This window comes from Odocoileus virginianus, chromosome 3 (genome assembly GCF_023699985.2).
Source record: "Odocoileus virginianus isolate 20LAN1187 ecotype Illinois chromosome 3, Ovbor_1.2, whole genome shotgun sequence".
Classification (NCBI taxonomy): Eukaryota; Metazoa; Chordata; class Mammalia; order Artiodactyla; family Cervidae; genus Odocoileus; species Odocoileus virginianus.
Genome location: NC_069676.1, coordinates 13,481,968 through 13,499,435, shown reverse-complemented (window position 1 = coordinate 13,499,435; position 17,468 = coordinate 13,481,968). Strand labels below are relative to the sequence as shown.

General features: G+C 43.9%; 1 protein-coding gene, 1 long non-coding RNA gene and 1 other non-coding gene across 3 annotated transcripts in view; all 3 read right to left on the bottom strand.

The window, feature by feature from the left end:
* LDLR (low density lipoprotein receptor) overlaps positions 1 to 14,061 on the bottom strand; it is a 34,559-nt gene extending 20,498 nt beyond the window's left edge. Inside the window, exons 1-3 of the mRNA XM_070464539.1 lie at positions 13,840 to 14,061; positions 3,560 to 3,682; positions 1,849 to 1,971 (exon numbers count right to left, since the gene is read on the bottom strand). Coding sequence (XP_070320640.1) covers positions 1,849 to 1,971; positions 3,560 to 3,682; positions 13,840 to 13,906 — 313 coding nt within the window. The 5' untranslated portion in view covers positions 13,907 to 14,061. The remainder of the gene's footprint in view (positions 1 to 1,848; positions 1,972 to 3,559; positions 3,683 to 13,839) is intronic.
* LOC139034136 (uncharacterized) lies at positions 4,462 to 13,833 on the bottom strand. Its single transcript, XR_011486578.1, has 2 exons — positions 7,689 to 13,833; positions 4,462 to 5,755 (listed from the first exon to the last, which is right to left on the bottom strand). It is a non-coding gene; the product is annotated as an uncharacterized lncRNA (long non-coding RNA).
* Positions 14,062 to 17,231: 3,170 nt separating the features above from the next.
* On the bottom strand, positions 17,232 to 17,338 carry LOC139034520 (U6 spliceosomal RNA). Its single transcript, XR_011487066.1, has one exon. It is a non-coding gene; the product is annotated as a U6 spliceosomal RNA (small nuclear RNA).
* Positions 17,339 to 17,468: the final 130 nt, after the last annotated feature.

Sequence of the window (17,468 nt, the reverse complement as noted above, 5' to 3'; positions counted from 1 at the left end):
CTTATAGGCTGATGGTCACAGGAAAGAGCAATTATTTACCCTCACTTTTTTTTGTAAATTGAGGGGTCAGAGAATCAGGGTGGAATTTATGGAACCAGTACTATTTGAACAGGACTTGTTTTTTTTTTTATGATATGTTAATTCTTCAGAATTCAGAAATGTATATTTCTTGTTGCTGGAATGAAGGTGCTATTCTTTGTTTTTTTACTACTTTAAAATATCAATAGTTTTAAAAATATGCTTAATATTTAGACTTGTTTAGAACTTCTTACAGTGTTGTAATTTGTCTGCATGCTCATAGCTATTAATAAATAACCCAACAGTAAAAAAAAAAAAAAAAAAAATGCTGCTGTTACTTTATTTGCTTGTTTTTATTTACAATGACCTTGGACTTTTTGAAAGTGAAAGTCGCTCAATCGTGTCCCATTCTTCGACCCCATGGACTGGGCAGTCCATGGAATTCTCCAGGCCAGAATACTGGAGTGGGTAACCTTGCCCTCCTCCAGGGGGTCTTCCCAACACAGGGATTGAGCCCAGGTTTTCAGCATTGCAGGCAGATTCTTTATCAGCTGAGCCACGAGGGAAGCCCAAGAATACTGGAGTGAATAGCCTAACCCTTCTCCAGGGGATCTTTCCAACCCAGGGCCTGAAACCAGGTCTCCTGCTTTGCAGGCAGATTCTTTACCAACTGAGCTATCAGGGAAGCCCATATTGGACTTTTTAAGTTGAAGTATAATTGACTTACAAAGCTGTGTTAGTTTCAGGTGTTCAACACAGTGACTCAGTGATTTTAGACAGCACGAAATGATCACCAATCTAAGTCTACTTACCGTGTGTCACCCTACAAGGTTATCACCATCTTATTGACTACATTTACCATGCTGTGCATCACACTCATTTTACAGGAGGAAGTTGGTTCCTATTAATCTCCCTCCTCTATTTTACTCATCCTCCCACCTCCTGGGTTTGATGGTACTGTTATTTTTTTTTTTAACTTCTTCAGTTTTATTGTACACACATGTCAATCTTTTTTTTTTCCCCCATTGTGGATGGAGTTTAATAAATTTTTTTAAAAAGTTGGATTGAAGTAGAGTTGATTTCCAATGGTGTGTTAATTTCTGCTCTACAGCAAAGTGACTCAGTTATACATACATGTATTCTTTTTCATATTCCTTTCCATCATAGTTTATCACAGAATATTGAATATCGTTTCCCTGCCCTATACAATAGGACCTTGTTGTTTATGTTGGTGTTATTAAAGAGTCAAAAGAAACAGTAATTATGTGAAATGATGAAGGTGTTAAATAACCCTATTGTGTAATCATTTCACAATATATATGTGCATAAAATCATCACACTGGACACTAAACTCACACCATGCTACATGTCAATTATATCTCAATAAAGCTGGAAGAAAAAATAAAACACTTGGAAAAGAGGCCCAATCCATTTTATTTTAAAATGTTCCCCAGTGAGAACCAAGGTTACATATGCATCTCTAAGCAAACACTCACTTTTGGGGTTGCTTTTTTTAAAAACGACTCTCTCAGGGGGTTTCATATTTTGTGAACTTGAAGATTTGATGTGATCTCAATTATTTAAATTTCCCCCAGGGTGTTTTTTTTTTCCTAAGAGCCTTACTTTGTTTTAAAAAAAATCTACACAACTGGAAAAGAAATTCTAAATAATGAATAAAATCAAAGAGGCAAGACAGAACCAGCTGCAGAGTGCCTTCCCCTCTGAAACTCTCTATGGTTTGGAGCAAACTCTGACCTCAGCCAGGAACCCAGTCAGGTCATTTGGACACGGCTAGGATCCGCGAGCCACCAGACAAGGGACCCCACTTACGACAGCCTTCCTCGTCCGAGCCGTTCTCGCAGTCCACCTGGCCATCGCATCTCCAGGACTCTGGAACGCAGCGGATGACACGGCCCCCACAGCTGAAGTCCCCCATCTTGCAGGTGACAGACTCTACGGGAGAAACAGAACTGAAGCTTAACTCAGAGGGAAGACCGACCCACCTTGCCACTCCGAGCTCTGCAAGGGAAGAACCCACAGTTTTCTGATAGAAGTTTCAGGCCCACTTTTCTGGACCAAAATGAAGGAAATTTAATGGAACTTTTAAAAATTAGTTGCTGAGGACTTCCCTGGGGGTCCAGTGGCTAAGACTCCGTGCTCCCAATGCAGGGGTCTGGGTTCAATCCCTGGTCAGGGAACTAGATGCCACATGCCACAGCTAAAGATCCCGCATGCCACAAAGAAGACTAAAGGTCTTGCATGCCGAACTTAAGACCCAGCGCAGCCAAATAATTTTTTTTTTTTTTAAGTTAGATGCTGGTTGTTGCAAAGGTTTTGGAATGAGATAGAAGTGGTGGTTGCAAAGCATTGTGAATATATTAATGCTACTAAACTGGTCACTTTTTTTTTTAATTTAAAATTTTGGGGTAGCTTTTTTAAAAATCGAAGCACAGTTGATTTACAATGTTGTGTTAATTTCAGGTATATGGCAAAGTGACTCAGTTATACGTGTGTGTATATATATATGTTTTCTTTAGATTCTTTTCCATTATAGGTTATTATATTATAGGTTAAAATATTGAATACAGTTCCCTGTGCTATATGGTAGGTCCTTGTTGATTATCTATTTTATATATAGTAGTATGCATCTGTTAATCCCAAATTCCTATTTTATTCCTACCCCCAATGGCTTAATTCAGTGGTTAGGACTCCAAGCTTCCACTGCAGCTGTTATAGGTTCGATCCCTGGTTGGGAAACTCAGATCCCACAAACCACCTGGAGTGGCCAAGAAAACAAAAAACAAACACACAAAAAGGCTAATTCGTGAGACTTCCCTGGCAGGCCAAAGGTTAAGACTTTGCTTTCTAACATAAGGGGTGAGAGCTCGATACTAGTTGGGAAGCTAAGAACCCCATGCCTTAGAAGCCAAAAACCTAAATCATTAAGAAGCAATATTATAACAAATTCAATAAAGACTTTAAAAATGGTCCACCCCCTAAAAAAATAACAATCTTAAAAAAGGGCTAGTCTGTGTAACATGAACCACAATGAAAAAAAAAGAGCCTTTAAAGGAAAGTTCCAATAATATCGTCTCTGTGTGCATGCTAAGCGTTTCAGTCCTGTCCAATTCTTTGCGACCCCATGGTCTATAGCTTGCCAAGCTCCTTTGTCCATGGAAGAATACTAGGCAAGAATACTGGAGTGGGTTGCCATACCCTCCTCCAGGGGATCTTCCCAACCCAGGGATCAAATCTTTTGCACCTCCTGCATTCCAAGTGGATTCTTTACCTCTGACACACCTGGAAAGCCCAATATCTTCTCTGCCCATCTCCTAATTCATAGAAGAATACATTAGTATGCTTGTCAATTTCTACTAAGTCTGTCACCCAATATCATCAAAGCACTTTGCCATCCAACAGAAATTAACAGATTTAAAATGTTTAAGTGTAACACAACTACACTTAGATTAAAAAAAAAAAAAAGGAGTTCAAAAGAAAAGGTTAGGACACATGTCACGTCCAAAGGTGGAGAGAAACTCACTGCACGTCTCCTGTGATTCATCAGAGCCGTCTTGGCACTCAGCAGTCCCATCACAGACCCACTTATAGGAGATGCATTTCCCATCTCGGCACTGAAACTCGTTTCTCCCACAGTTGTCTTCCACTAAAGAGAAGGAAAGGAGAAGGGAGAATCAGGGCTGGAATCACAAAACGACCGCATTCTTTGTGTCTTTTTCCTGCCAAGTGAAGAATGAACTAGAAATACAATCTTATTGCAGCAGACAGGTCTCCAGGAAATAAAGCATGCACAGCAGTTAAACTGAGTGAACCAAAAGTATAATGGAGGATGTGAAGAACACTTCTTAAAAAGAGATTCATCTCCAGTGTGAGATTCTGACATCATGGTTGGTGAGTCCAAAGTGTGGATCCATTGGGCGATGGGGACAAAATATTAGAACCTGGGTGCACATTAACAAAGAAAAGGACATGATTGAGCATGTCACAAACCTGTACTGGAGACAGTACCAAGGAAAATTGAGACTGCAAAAGCATTAAGCTGGAGGAAAACTTGAAAAGCTTTCTCCAGTAGGTAGAAAGGAACTAAAGAGATAAAAATTGGAACTTCTCTCATGGTCCTGTGGTTAAGAACACGCATTCCAGTACAGGGGACACAGGTTTGATCCCTAGTTGGGGAACTAAGATCCCACCTGCTAGAGGGGAACTAAGATCCCACCTGCTAGAGGGCAACTAAGATCCCACCTGCTAGAGGGCAACTAAGCTCGTGCACCCCAACTAGAGAAGCCCACACGATGCAGCTGAGACCCAGCACAGCCCCCACAAAAAGGGTGTATGAGTTATGAGAAATTATTAATGTAGAGGTCAGAGAGCAGAGGTCCAGCAGAGAACATAATCATATAACTAAATTTCAGATCTAAAGAAATGGGTTGTTGCTGTTCAGTTGCTGAGTTGTGTCCAACTCTTTTCGACCCCATGGACAGCAGTATGCCAGGCTTCCTTGTCCTTCACTGTCTCCCGGAGTGGGAGTTGCTCTCTAGTTGCGGTGCTCTGGCTTCTCGCTGTGGCAGCTTCTCTTGTGGCGGAGCACAGGCTCTAGGCCCATAGGCTTCAGTAGTTATGGTGCATGGGCTTGGTTGCTCCGAGGCATGTGAGATCTTCCCGGACCAGGAATCGAAATCGTGTCTCCTGCATTGGCAGGCAGATTCTTTATTCCTGAGCCACCAGGGAAGCCCCTCTAAAATATACGACTTTTATACCTTGTGGCTCAGATGGTAAAGAATCTGCCTGCAATGCGGGAGATCTGGGTATGATCCCTGGGTGGGGAGGATTCCCAGGAGGAGGACATGGCAGCCCACTCCAGTATTCTTGCCTGGAGAATCCCATGGACAGAGGAGGCTGGCGGGCTACAGTCCATGGGGTCACAAAGGGTCGGACACAACTGAGCGACAAAGCACACAAACAGAGCAAAATAATCCTGACTGCATTTAGTTTTAGGTATCATGCTTTGATTCGGGGTCATTATTACATGTGAGCTATGATCACAGCAAACTTTTATTGTGAAAGTTGCTCATTCCAACTCTTTGTGACCCCATGGAATATGCAGTCCAAGGAATTCTCCAGGCCAGAGGACTGGAGTGGGTCAGTTAGTCATTCCAGTCACTCAGTTGTGTCAGACTCTTAGGGACCCTATGTATTGCAGCACACCAGGCTTCCAATAAACTTTTATTGGTTGATAATAAAATTGGTATCACTCCTTTAATCTTTAAATATAGACTTTGATCCCCTTCGTAATCTAAAGTAACACAGTTAATAAAAATTATGATCCAGTTCATCTCAGGATAAGGAAATAAGACCAAGAAAGAAGAAGCTAGCAGAAATTTCCTCATGAGTCAGATATTCTGAAGGCAAATGATATGTAAAATGTAAATTCAGGCTGATGGCTACATTTATTATATTTTTCACTACTCTCATAAGAAGATTAAGAACGTTTATTCTTTTATCACTTTATTTTGAATGTTGACCCTAACAAAAAAAATTAGTTTAATAGTTTGCACAAAATGTATTCATTTGCTCATTTTGCACAAAGGCAATTAATGAACTCTTCATGTGCAAGGCAGAAACTATGTCTCCAGAATTAGAAACTTCCAGACAAAAAGGACGGAAGATGGTAGATCCTTGAATGATTCTTCTCATGCAAGAAGTCTCTTCTTCCTTCATTCTGCATATGGGAAAAGAAGATTCAAGATCTTACATGCTTTGTGTCTTTTTATGTATTCAGATTTTTTCCCCTTGATATTCTCTTTAAGTGGACTTTCTGGGTGACCCAGATGGTAAAGAATATGCCTGCAATGCACAAGACACAGGAGACTTGAGTTTGATCCCTGGGTCGGGAAGATCCCCTGGAGGAGGAAATGGTAACCGGCTCCAGTATTCTTGCCTGGAGAATCCCATGGACAGAGGAGCCGGGTGGGCTACAGTCCATGGGATTGCAAAGAGTTGGACATGGCTGAGCATGTATGCATGCACATTCTCTTTAAACACTCAAGTTTTTTAAAGATTCATTTATTTGCATATTGGCTCTGCTGAGTTTTCATTGCTATGTGAGGGCTTTTTCTAGTTGCAGTGAGCAGGGGCTACTATCTAGTTGCAGTGTACAGGCTCTAGCATGTAGATTCAGTAGATGCACAGGGTTAGTTGCTCTGTGGCATGTGGGATTATTCTAGACCAGGGCTCCAATCGATGTCCCTTGCATTGCAAGGTGGATTCTTAAACACTGGAGCACCAGGGAAGTTTGAGACCTTCAAGTTTTAACTGAGCACATTACCCAAGGGAGGATCTATAATTTTTCCCAGCTTCCTTTGCAGCCAGGTATGGCCATGGGACCAAGTTTAAGTTAGTGAGCTGTGAGTGAAAGTAAATGTGCAAACTTCATGACCTTAGAGGGTGGCACCGACAAGTTGATTCCTACCAGTGAGCATTTTGCCCCTCTTACCCTCAACGTACAAGATAAAAACAGACCTAATTAGATACGGTGGAAGGTCAAGCCATAAAAATAAGAATGATCAAAGGCACTCTTTGAAGTATGGCTCCCTGTGTCCAGTTGCTAATCATCAGCCTTGCCCTTAACGCTCGGCAATAAAAAAAAACGAAATAATGCAATTGGCAACAACATGGATAAACCTGGAGATTATCATACTAAGTGAAGTAAGCCAGGCAGAGAAAGATGAATTTTATACAATATCATTTATATGTGGAATCTTAAAAAAAAAAAAGATACAAATGAACTGATTTAAAACAGAAATTAGACCCACAGACATAGAGAACAGATTATGGTTATCAAAGAGGAAAGAAGTGAGGGACAGAATAAATTAAGAGATTGAGAAGGACATATACATGCTACTGTATATAAAATAGATAACCAGCAAGGACCTACTATGTAGCACGGGGAACTATATACTCAATTATCTTGTAATAATGTGTAAGGGAAAAGAAACTGAAAAAGAGTCTGAATCACTGAAACCAACACAACATTGTAAATCAAATATACCTTACTATATATATATATATATATATATATATATATATATATATACACACACACACATGTTATTTCATATACAGAGATATAAAGGAGAAAAAAAACCCTTGCCCTCACTACATCATGATTTGAGACCTTTTTTTTTTTTTTTTAGTTCTACCAGTTTATTGTTACCAACCCATCTCCCTCCACCCTTGTGCACACATGCTCAGTCATGTAACCCCATGTACTGCAGCCCGCCAGGCTCCTCTGTCCATGGATTTTTCCAGGCAAGAATACTGGAGTGGGTTGCCATTTCCTTCTCCATGAGATTTTTAACTATAGTAGGAAGCCATCACAAATAACAAGATATTTTAAAATGTTGTGTGTTTGATTTTTATCTCACCTTTTTAAACATATCTGCTTTTCTGTATAATTATGGTTTTTACTGTACACCAGATGATAGCATAGGTATATGACAAATAATTATATTAAGGAGAACATGATGGATCTGGTAAAAAAAAAATTTCACAACCTCAGATCCCAAAGCTCTGCAGTCCCTTCTGGTACAACACTCCCTCCTGGCTCCTTCCTCTTTACTTGGCTAACAGTTCAGCTTCGAAGCTCACCTTACCTGAAGCTGGGTTTAGCAGCCCGTGGGCTTCCCAGGTGGCGCTGGTGGTAAAGAACCCACCTGCCAATGCAGGAGATGGTTAGGAGGCGAAGTTTGAGCCCTGGGTCAGAAAGATCTCCTGGAGGAGGGCATGGCAACACACTCCAGTATTCTTGCCTGGAGAATCCCATGGACAGAGGAGCCTGGTGGGCTACAGTCCATGGGGTTGCACAGAATTGGACACAATTGGAAGTGATTTAGCACACATGCATGCAAGCACTCTTAAAACACCCATTTCTCACTCCTAACATACAAGATCGAACTCATTTGTTTATCGAGGCCCCCAGCCTAGATTTAAACTCCTGGAGAGTAAGGAATGTCTTTTTCTTCCTTTCACCGTGAAACCGTCAGAGCCCAAGGCCTGAGTCAAAACAAGATTCGTTCAGCTGGTACGCCCCAATCAGGGACAGATCCATCATCTCACTGGGCAAAGATTTTGGAAAAGTGGAACTCTTCTAGTTCCATCTCTTTGGAGGGCAAAAGGGCAGAATCTGTCAAATTTTAAAGTGCAAAGTCCCTGGGACCCAGAAGAATTATTAACACAGATGTGTAACAATGTCAAGTTCAAAAAGGTCCAAAGCTTTTTTTTTCCCCACTGAGCAGTGTGGCTTGTGGGGTCTTAATTCCTCAACCAGGAATCAAGTTTCTGCCCCCTACAGTGGAAGCTCGGAGTCCTAACCACTGGACAGTCAGGGAATTCCCTGTCCGGTTTCTTTTGCTCGAGTACATACTATTCATGTGCCATTCTAGCTCAGGCACAACTAACCGATAATGATAGAAACTGGGCTTTCCTGGTGGCTGAGATGTAAAGAATCTGCCCGCAATGCAGGAGACGCGGGTTTGATCCTTGGGTCAGGAAAATCCCCTGGAGAAGGAACTGGCAACCCACTCTAGTATTCTTGCCTGGAGAACTCCATGGACAGAGGAGCCTGGTGGGCTACAGTCCATGGGGTCGAAAAGAGTCAGCACAACTGAGTGACTAACACTTTCACTTTTCCCAATGACAGAAATCAGATTAGAGGTGCCTCTGGTCTGCGTCTGGCAGGTGAGTAAGCTGAAGAGAGCCCGGAACTTCCTGGGGGAGAGAAGTCCTCTAGGTCCTAATGAGAGGTGGTTACACGGAAGTAGATCTCTATCTCAACTCACTGAACTCTTATCTGTCGATTTTATAGTATGTCAATTGCCTCTTTAATTCAAAAGAAACAAATTATGGGTCTTCAAAGCTCATTGTCCAGTGTTCCTGCCCGGAGGAACAGTCAGGTGAGGTTAGGAGAGAGATGAGTGGAGGGGTGGAGGAGGCTATAGGTGATAAAGAGAGAAATACATACAAGGAGTGTTTAGAAGCATCAACAGAACTTGGTAACTGAACTTACAAAGACCAGGTTGGAGGTAACCCCAGTGGAGAGCTCAGAGAGATTCAAATGAGCTGAATCTAGAATCTGCCGCTATCGGAACACAAACTGATAATGCATTGCCCAGCTACTGATCCAGACAGGACATCACCCTCTGAGGTGCCTCTGCAATATACCCCACACCCATTGACTCACAGCTGAATCGTGATTATGCCTGAAAAAGGAAATGACTCACTTCTGGCTTCCCACATGGGGTGGGTAAAAAGCAATCGAAATTCCAGGACTCTTAGGAAAAAAATGTTAAAAAAAAAAAAAAAAAAGGAAGTTCAGGCAAGGGGCATTCTCTACAGAGGAGGAGGATTATGGAGGAGGAACTTCTGCCATCTGCTCTCCCAGCCAGGAGATGGCAGTTTCAATTATCGCAAATCCACTTTGCCCAAGGAACCATCTCACACGCAGAATGTGCTACTGGAAAGGCTAAAAATATTAAACCATCTTGAAAGTGCAAAAATGAAAGTGTTAGTCGCTCAGCCGTGTCCAACTCTTTTGCAACGCCATGAACTGTACCCCACCAGGCTCCTATGTCCATGGGATTCTCCAGGTAAGAATATTGGAGGGGGTTGCCATTTCCTTCTCCAGGGGATCTTTGTGACCCAGGAATCATACCCAGGTCTCCTGCATTGCAGCCAGATTCTTTACCATCTGAGCCACCAGGGAAGCCCTACTGGAAAGGCTAGAAACATTAAACCATCTTAAAGCCCTTTAAATAGGGATAAAGAGGATCTTCTCGGGTGGTCCTCTGCACTCCCAATGCAGGGGCGCTGGGTCCGATCCCTGGTTGGGGAACTAAGATCCCACATTCTGCAACTAAGCCCACGCACCAACAAACTAGAGAGCCCCCACCTCGCAACAAAGATTCAGCACAGTCAAAAATAAAAATTACAATAATAACAAAAGTAAGAAAGAGAAAAGAACAACCCCCTTCCCTGGACACCAACGAGCCCTCCCCTGGGCAACAGTTAATCAAATATTTTCTTGTCATAGATGGCTGAAGACCCTACCAACAAGAAGACCCACTACTACGTATTTCTATCTGAACAGCTGTTCATCCAACAGCTGGCCATCAGCTGTAACGTGTGAATGGATTTCACTGACAGCAGTCAGCTGGGAAATGTCTCGTGGCCTTGCTTATATGGCCGAGGATAAGGGACAGTGAGCACCCAGGAGAGCACCTCAAGATGGGTGTCCGGGCAGTGGGCAATCCCAACTTGAGCGAGAAGTCAGAACTAGTCCTATTTCAAACACCACAGCCCAGAGAAACCACAGCTTTTCTTATTTCCTCCCAGTTCCACAAGCAAGGTTTGGGTTTTGTATGTCAGTTTCAGTTGAATTCCAGCAAAAGCAAACCAGAGCGCCACATCCCATAACTCCACATACTGGGGATGCCTAAAATTATATAAGCAACACACTCCCTCCCCCCCCCAAAAAAAAGATAACAATCGAAACTCTAGCCCTTAGACCTCTCCTGTCATGGGTGAGGAATCAGGAACAAGGTTATCGAAACAGAAAAGGAGAATATACATTTCTGCTTTTTCTCCAGCACACATATGAGGTGGTAAATGCTTTCAAGGTTTTCTTTCCGCAGATACTGAAGACAGTGGTTGTTCAGGAAAACCAAAATAATACATGGAGGGAATTCCCTGGTGGCCCCGAGGTTAGGACTCCGTGCTTTCACTGTCAGGGCCTGGGTTCAACCCCTGGCCAGGGAACTAAGATCCTACAAGTCGAGAGGCATGGACAAGACAAAAAATTGAAAAATAAATACTTGGAATCATTTTCTTGAAAAAGAAATGGTTGGGGTCTTCCTTGGTGGTCCAGTGGTTGGGACCTTGCATTCCAGTGCAAGGGATGCGGGTTCAATCCCTAGTTGGGAAGCTAAGATCCCACAGGCCTCAGGGCCAAAAAAAACATAAAACAGAAGCATTATCATAACAAATTCAATAAAGACTTTCAAAAAAAGATGTTCCACACCAAAAAAAATCTTTAAAAAAAAAGAGAAAAAAATGGCTGAAGCTAAGATACTTAGCAGAAAATGAATGAAAAATCCTTTCACCAGTGCTCTTTCCCACATGAGGGACCACCAGGGTATTTTCCCCAGAGGTGATCTCCGTGGTAGAGTTTGTTGTCTGCTCCTTTGAGGGAGGGGTAGCCAGTTTCTATCGCTGTTCACTGCTGACTACTTGCATGGTATCTTAGCAACACATGGTTACTTGCTAGACAGCAGAGCAGAGTGTGGATGCTGTTAACATACTGAATGTGGGATGTGAAAGGCGATCAACACTGAGCAAAAAAGACATCTAGAATTGGATCTTATTAGGGGAGGAGCCCTACAGATATAAGCAGGAATGCCCTAGAAAGACAGAATGAGGCAGATATTTCTCTTAAAGGTTTGCAGTCTCAGAAACATTCTCCCTATCTTTAGTGTTGCCCGGAAAGATAAATATGCCTGACAATGACCAGTGAATCCCTCTGGGGCTTGTTGTTAAAGCAGTTGTTCAATCCCTAAGTTGTGTCCGACTCTTCCGGATCTCACAGACTGCAGCATTCCAGGCTCCTCTGTCCTCTACTACCTCTCAGAACTTGCTCAGATTCAAGTCCGTTGAGTCAGTGATGCTATCTAACCATCTTATCTTCTGTTAAAGCAGACACAACTTAGTGGGAACACTCTACTTTCTGAGTTTGGGTGTGTCCCTGGCATATTTGATACCCCACACACAACTGTCAATTAATTGACTTTGATTTGGCTAAAGGAAAGCAAGCAGTTAAGATGCCACTTTACTACCATTCCCAAAGTAAACAGACAAGAAATTCCCGCCCCCTCGGGGCAAACTGGAGTAGCCAGGGCTGCTACAAATGTCTACCATCAAGTTAACAACAGAGTAGATACTTAGTGGAATACACAGTAGAATACTGGAGTGGGTTGCCATGTCCTTCTCCAGGGATCTTCCGGACCCAAGGATCGAGCCCAGGTCTCCCACACTGCAGGCAGATATTTAGTAGCTGCCCACTCACTCTCAGGAGTCTGGGGAACACACCCAGACTCAGAGCCTCCTTGAGAACCAAAATACATCAGATCCTCAAGCTGCCCAGTGAAAAAGGAAACTGAAGCAACATATCTTGCTCAATGAAACTTCACTGCCATTAATTTCCTCTTAGGGAAGGAGTGGATCTGTGTGAAATACAGGCTCATCGACTGTCTCTTTACCAAGCCACCATCCCTTTACTTCACACAACCCAATTGCCGAATTATTACAACCCTCTACCATGTGGCTGAAATCCTCCTTCCTTTCCTCCCAGAGAAAACTGTGATGTGTGTGTGTCACAGGTGCTGATTCCAAGGGTTCAAAGGTCTCTGCTCAAAGCCACCCCTCCCCCCATTAAAAAAAGCTTCCTGCATCCTGTTCACGGGACAATTTCAACACTTTTCTAGGCCCAGCTGGCTGTTAAGCAGGAAAAGGACCTTTTCTTTATTATCCAGGGCAAGGTCAAATGCCTCTCTCAGCCACTGGATAACTCAGGATATTGCACCAACTAGCCTCTTGCCCAAATCTAAAATTCAAACCCTCTAAAATGAAACGTTGTCATGAGAGCAGCTCAACTGAACTCATTTTAGCGCCTCTGAACAAACAGGGCCATCCCAAAGGCGTCCATTCGGTCCCCGACTCTCGGTCCCTGCCCAGGCGCGAATGAAAGTCTCCGTTAAGTGCCCTTCACGTCCGATCCGGGAAGGACTGGAGTTTCTAGGCAACATTTCACACTGGGAAGGAACTGAGACCTTGAAGGTGGTTTGGGGGTCACGTTTGCGAACTTTTCCCAGTCGGGCGGGGTCAGAGAAGCTCCCGAGGACAAAATGGGTACCAAGGCATCACTGCGGATAGGGGAGGAGACAGGCCTTGGCCGAGCGGGCCTCAAGCGCTAGGCGGGCACCTCATCTATGCTTGCAGAGCTTCTCCAGGGGCCCGGGACTTGTCGCATCCTTTCTGACGGAAGCCCCGGACGACCCGAAGAATCTCCTTCGACATCCTCACAGAGATCTAGGTAAGGCGCGAAGCGTGCGCCAGCCCCGCCCCGCACCGCTCGGCCTCAGCAACCACCGCCTCCCATTGGCCAAGGGGTGTGGCTCGAGGCTCGCCTGTTCGAATGGCGTCCAATGGGAGCTCGGGGGAGGGTCCACGGGGCTGAAGGCGGGGCTGGAGGAGGTGGCTAAGGGCGGAAGCTTGGTGCAGGTTAGACTAGTCCCGCGCCGCTTCCAGAGGCAGCGTCGCCCTTGGGAAGCACAAGGCCGACTTGACCGCCGTCGTAACCCGTGAGGGTGAAACGATGTGGGGGAGCGCCCATAGGGGCCTCCAGGCTGAGCAGCCCGTTTTCGGGTTCGTCTCACCCCTGGAATAACTCTGGGAGGGAGTACCTCCTCCTAACGCGTATCCGGCTCTAAGAAAAGGGGAGTGGTCCGCCATCGCGGGGAGACTTGTGGGGAAAGCCGCGTCGCGTTTCCCTACCAGACCCCTCAGACACCTACCCCCCGAACCCTTTTCCCAATCCAGCCATTGGGGAAGGACTTTGTGCCATTTACCCACGCCTTCCATGGATTGAATGATTTTTCCTTTTTCTCTCCCGCCGGCCCCCCCCCAAATACCAAGGGGCTCCCCGAATTCAGGAGCTCATTCCTATGGCGCGCGGGCTTCTGGAGCCAGCCTTACCTGCAGCCTCCCCCGCAGCTATGAGCAGGGCAATGGCCCAGCGCAGCCCCCAGCCCGCGAGCCTCATGATCCCAGCCTCCGCTTGTCACGCCCCGGCCCAGGCCGCTGTCCGCTCTCAGTGACCGCTCTGGAAATCCGGGCTTCGCGCGGCCCGGACGCGACTGCACGCGGGGCCCCAGTCATTTGCAGCATTTCTATGTGAGGTTTCCCGGAGAGGGAGGAGTTTGCAGTGGGGTGATTTTCAAATATCTTCACCTCACTGTGGGAGGAGGAGTTTGGAGAGGAGGAGTTTCAAACGGCCGATGTGACATATGCTCCTTAACCCATGAAGCCCTGACTCAGATTCCAATTCTTTCCAAAGCTGGTCCAGGACAGGCTGCAGGGTTTGTCGCAGGAAGAGCTGAGCCGCCCCCACGCCCACCCTCAAAATGAAATCCCTCATCTCCCTTAAATTTCTCTCAAATTTTGATTCTTATGTTCTCTTTGGTGCCCAAAGAAGATTCGATCTGTCCTTCCAAATCGTCTAATTGGCCAATGACATCTCCCCTCTGACTCAAAACCAAAAACGAGATGTTGGAAACTTACCCCCCACCCCTTTTCTCTACTTACCTTTCTCCTTTCTAGGAATTGTTTATAGATTTTAACTGTTTCGTCATATATAGTTTTAGAGGGTTCTTCCAAATTGCCCCATAAAACAGTTATCAGTGATGCATTTAAATAAAATCATCACAAAAGTACAGGCAAAGGCCGATTTTGTTTTGTGGGATCCAGCACCTGGATGAATTATGGGCCAAAACATCTCTGAAATCAACTGACCCCATACCTGGGGTCTGGACATAAATATTGATTTATCTTATTCAGAGAAAGGGTTGAACAAACAGAGTGGCCACTTCCTCTCCCCAAAGCCAAATCAAAACAAACTGGAAATTTCAGAGCTGAACCTGAATGCCTAAACCACCAAGAGCTGATGGTGAACAGCTTTTAAGAATCAGGGTGTCTCTTTGGTGGAGATTCATGAACTTGCCAGGGCCCCTTGCCAAAAAGCCCTCCTATAAAGGGTCTGGCAGTTTGGGAGGGTTCTCTCCGGAATGAGCAGAGTTCTCTGAGGTTTTACCAGCTGAGCTTTGCAAGCTTACTAACCTCTCAGCAGGCTTTCAGAGAAATCCAGGAGAGAAGGCAGAAAAGAGGCAGAGAGGAGATAATTGAACTCTCAGAAAGAAAAACAGTGATTAATCCAGGAGAAGAAATTTATAAACAGTGTCTGGCAGTATAGAGCCCCAGCTTCTAAATCATACAGAATTTGGATAAGTCACTTAGCTTTGCCAATTAAAAAAGTGGGACATTGGGACTTCCCTGGTGGTCAAGTGGTTAGGACGCCATGTTTTTACTGCAGAGGGAGTGAGTTCCATACCTGGTCGGGGAAGTAAGATCCCATAAGCCTCAAGGCAGCAGATGAGAGGGCAGGGTGGGGGAAGAAGATAAAATAAAAACGGGGGGAAAAGTAATGCTTACTTCCCTTACTTGGCAGGTTCAGTGTCAGGGTCAAAATGAAATTATGAATAATCTTGCCTGCAGAAATTGACAAGGATGGGCAAGTTCTGGGAGTTGCAACATTTATGAATGTGTCACCCTCCATTCCATTCTTTATAACATATTAACATATGCTCCTTTTTCCCCCCTTAAAGTCAGAAGCACTAGGTTTGATTTCCCTTCTGAAAAATTACAAGACCTCACAGACTGTTTCTGTTGCGAGCCCAGCTTTCTTTGATCCATCTGGTGGTAGGTGACTTGTTCTGCCCAACAGCCCTGGAAAGAGTTACCAGGAAGAGACTGTCTTCCAGAGAGGACTTAGCTTACTTAACATATGTTCAGTTGTATGGAGATATAGGGGCAGGCCTGGAAAAGGGCTGAAAAAAAAAAACCCTGAAAAGAACATTCCTGGAGGGCTCAAGCCTGGGCAAGAATTCTGGGATGGTTTAACCCAGGAGTCCCTTTGATCTGTCTGAAGAAATCTCAAGGTCCTTTCTGTTCCTGCCACTTGAGCATATATTGCCCTGAGGATGGAGTCACACTGTTTAAATTTCTCTACTTCTTGGAGCCTCCATATACTCTTCTATAACTTACTCATAGGGTTCTTGTGAGGATTAAGTATATATATATATATGTATAAATGATTATATAAAATGATTATTTATATAAATAATTATATATAGCACTGTTGTGTGTTTTATTTATTTTTACATTTGGCTGTGCTGGGTCTTCTGCTATGTCTGGGCTTTTCTCCAGTTGCAGCAAACAGGGGATGCTCCGCGTTGCAGTGCTCAGACTTTTTTTTTAAATTAATTTATCTTTTTATTGAAGGATAATTGCTGTTCAGAATTTTGTTGTTTTCTGTCAAACCACAGCATGAATCAGCCATAGGTATACATATATCCCCTCCCTTTTGAATCTCCCTCCCATCTCCCTCCCCATCCCACCCCTCTAGGTTGATACAGAACTCCTGTTTGAGTTTCCTGAGCCATACAGCAAATTCCCATTGGCTATCTATTTTACATGTGGTAATGTAAGTTTCCACATTACTCTTTCCATACATCTCACCCTCTCCTCCCCTCTCCCCATGTCCATAAATCTATTCTCTATGTCTGTTTCTCCATTGCTGCCCATTAAATAAATTCTTTAGTACCATTTTTCTAGATTCTGTATATATGTGTTAGAATACAATATTTATCTTTGTCTTTCTGACTTAACTTCACTCTGTATAATAGGTTCTAGGTTCATCCACCTCATTAGAATGGATTCAAATGCACTCCTTTATAGGGCTGAGTAATATTCCATTGTGTATATGTTCTGCAACTTCTTTATCCATTCATCTGTCGATGGACATCTAGGTTGCTTCCAGTTCTAGCTATTGTAAATAGTGCTGCAATGAACAATGGGATGGATGTGTCTTTTTCAATTTTGGTTTCCTCAGGGTATATGCCTAGGAGTGGGATTGCTGGATCATATGGTGGTTTTATTCCTAGTTTTCTAAGAAATCTTCATACCATCTTCCATAGTGTCTGTATCAATTTACAGCCCCACCAACAGTGCAAGAGCGTTCCATTTTCTCCACACCCTCTCCAGCATTTATTGTTTGTAGACTTTTTGATGATGGCCATTCTGACCGATGTGAGGTGATATCTCATTATAGTTTTGATTTGTATTTCTTAATAATGAGCGATGTTGAGCATCTTTTCATGTGTTTGTTAGCCATCTGTATGTCTTCTTTGGAGAAATGTTTGTTTAGGTCTTTTTCCCACTTTTTGATTGGGTTGTTTGTTTTTCTGGTATTGAGTTGTATGAGCTGCTTGTATATTTTGGAAATTAATCCTTTGTCAGTTGTTTCATTTGCTAAAAATATGGAATGCGTCACAAATTTGCATGTCGTCTTTGCACAGGGGCCATGCTGATCTTCTGTGTATCGTTCCAGTTTCAGGATATGTGCTGCCGAAGCGGGCACATGCTCGGACTTCTTATGCGGTGGCTTCTCTTGTTGCGGAGCACAGGCTCTAGGCAAGTCAGCTTTAGTAGTTGTGGCATGTGGGCTCAGTAGTTGCAGCTCCTGGGCACTATAGCATGGGATTCAGTAG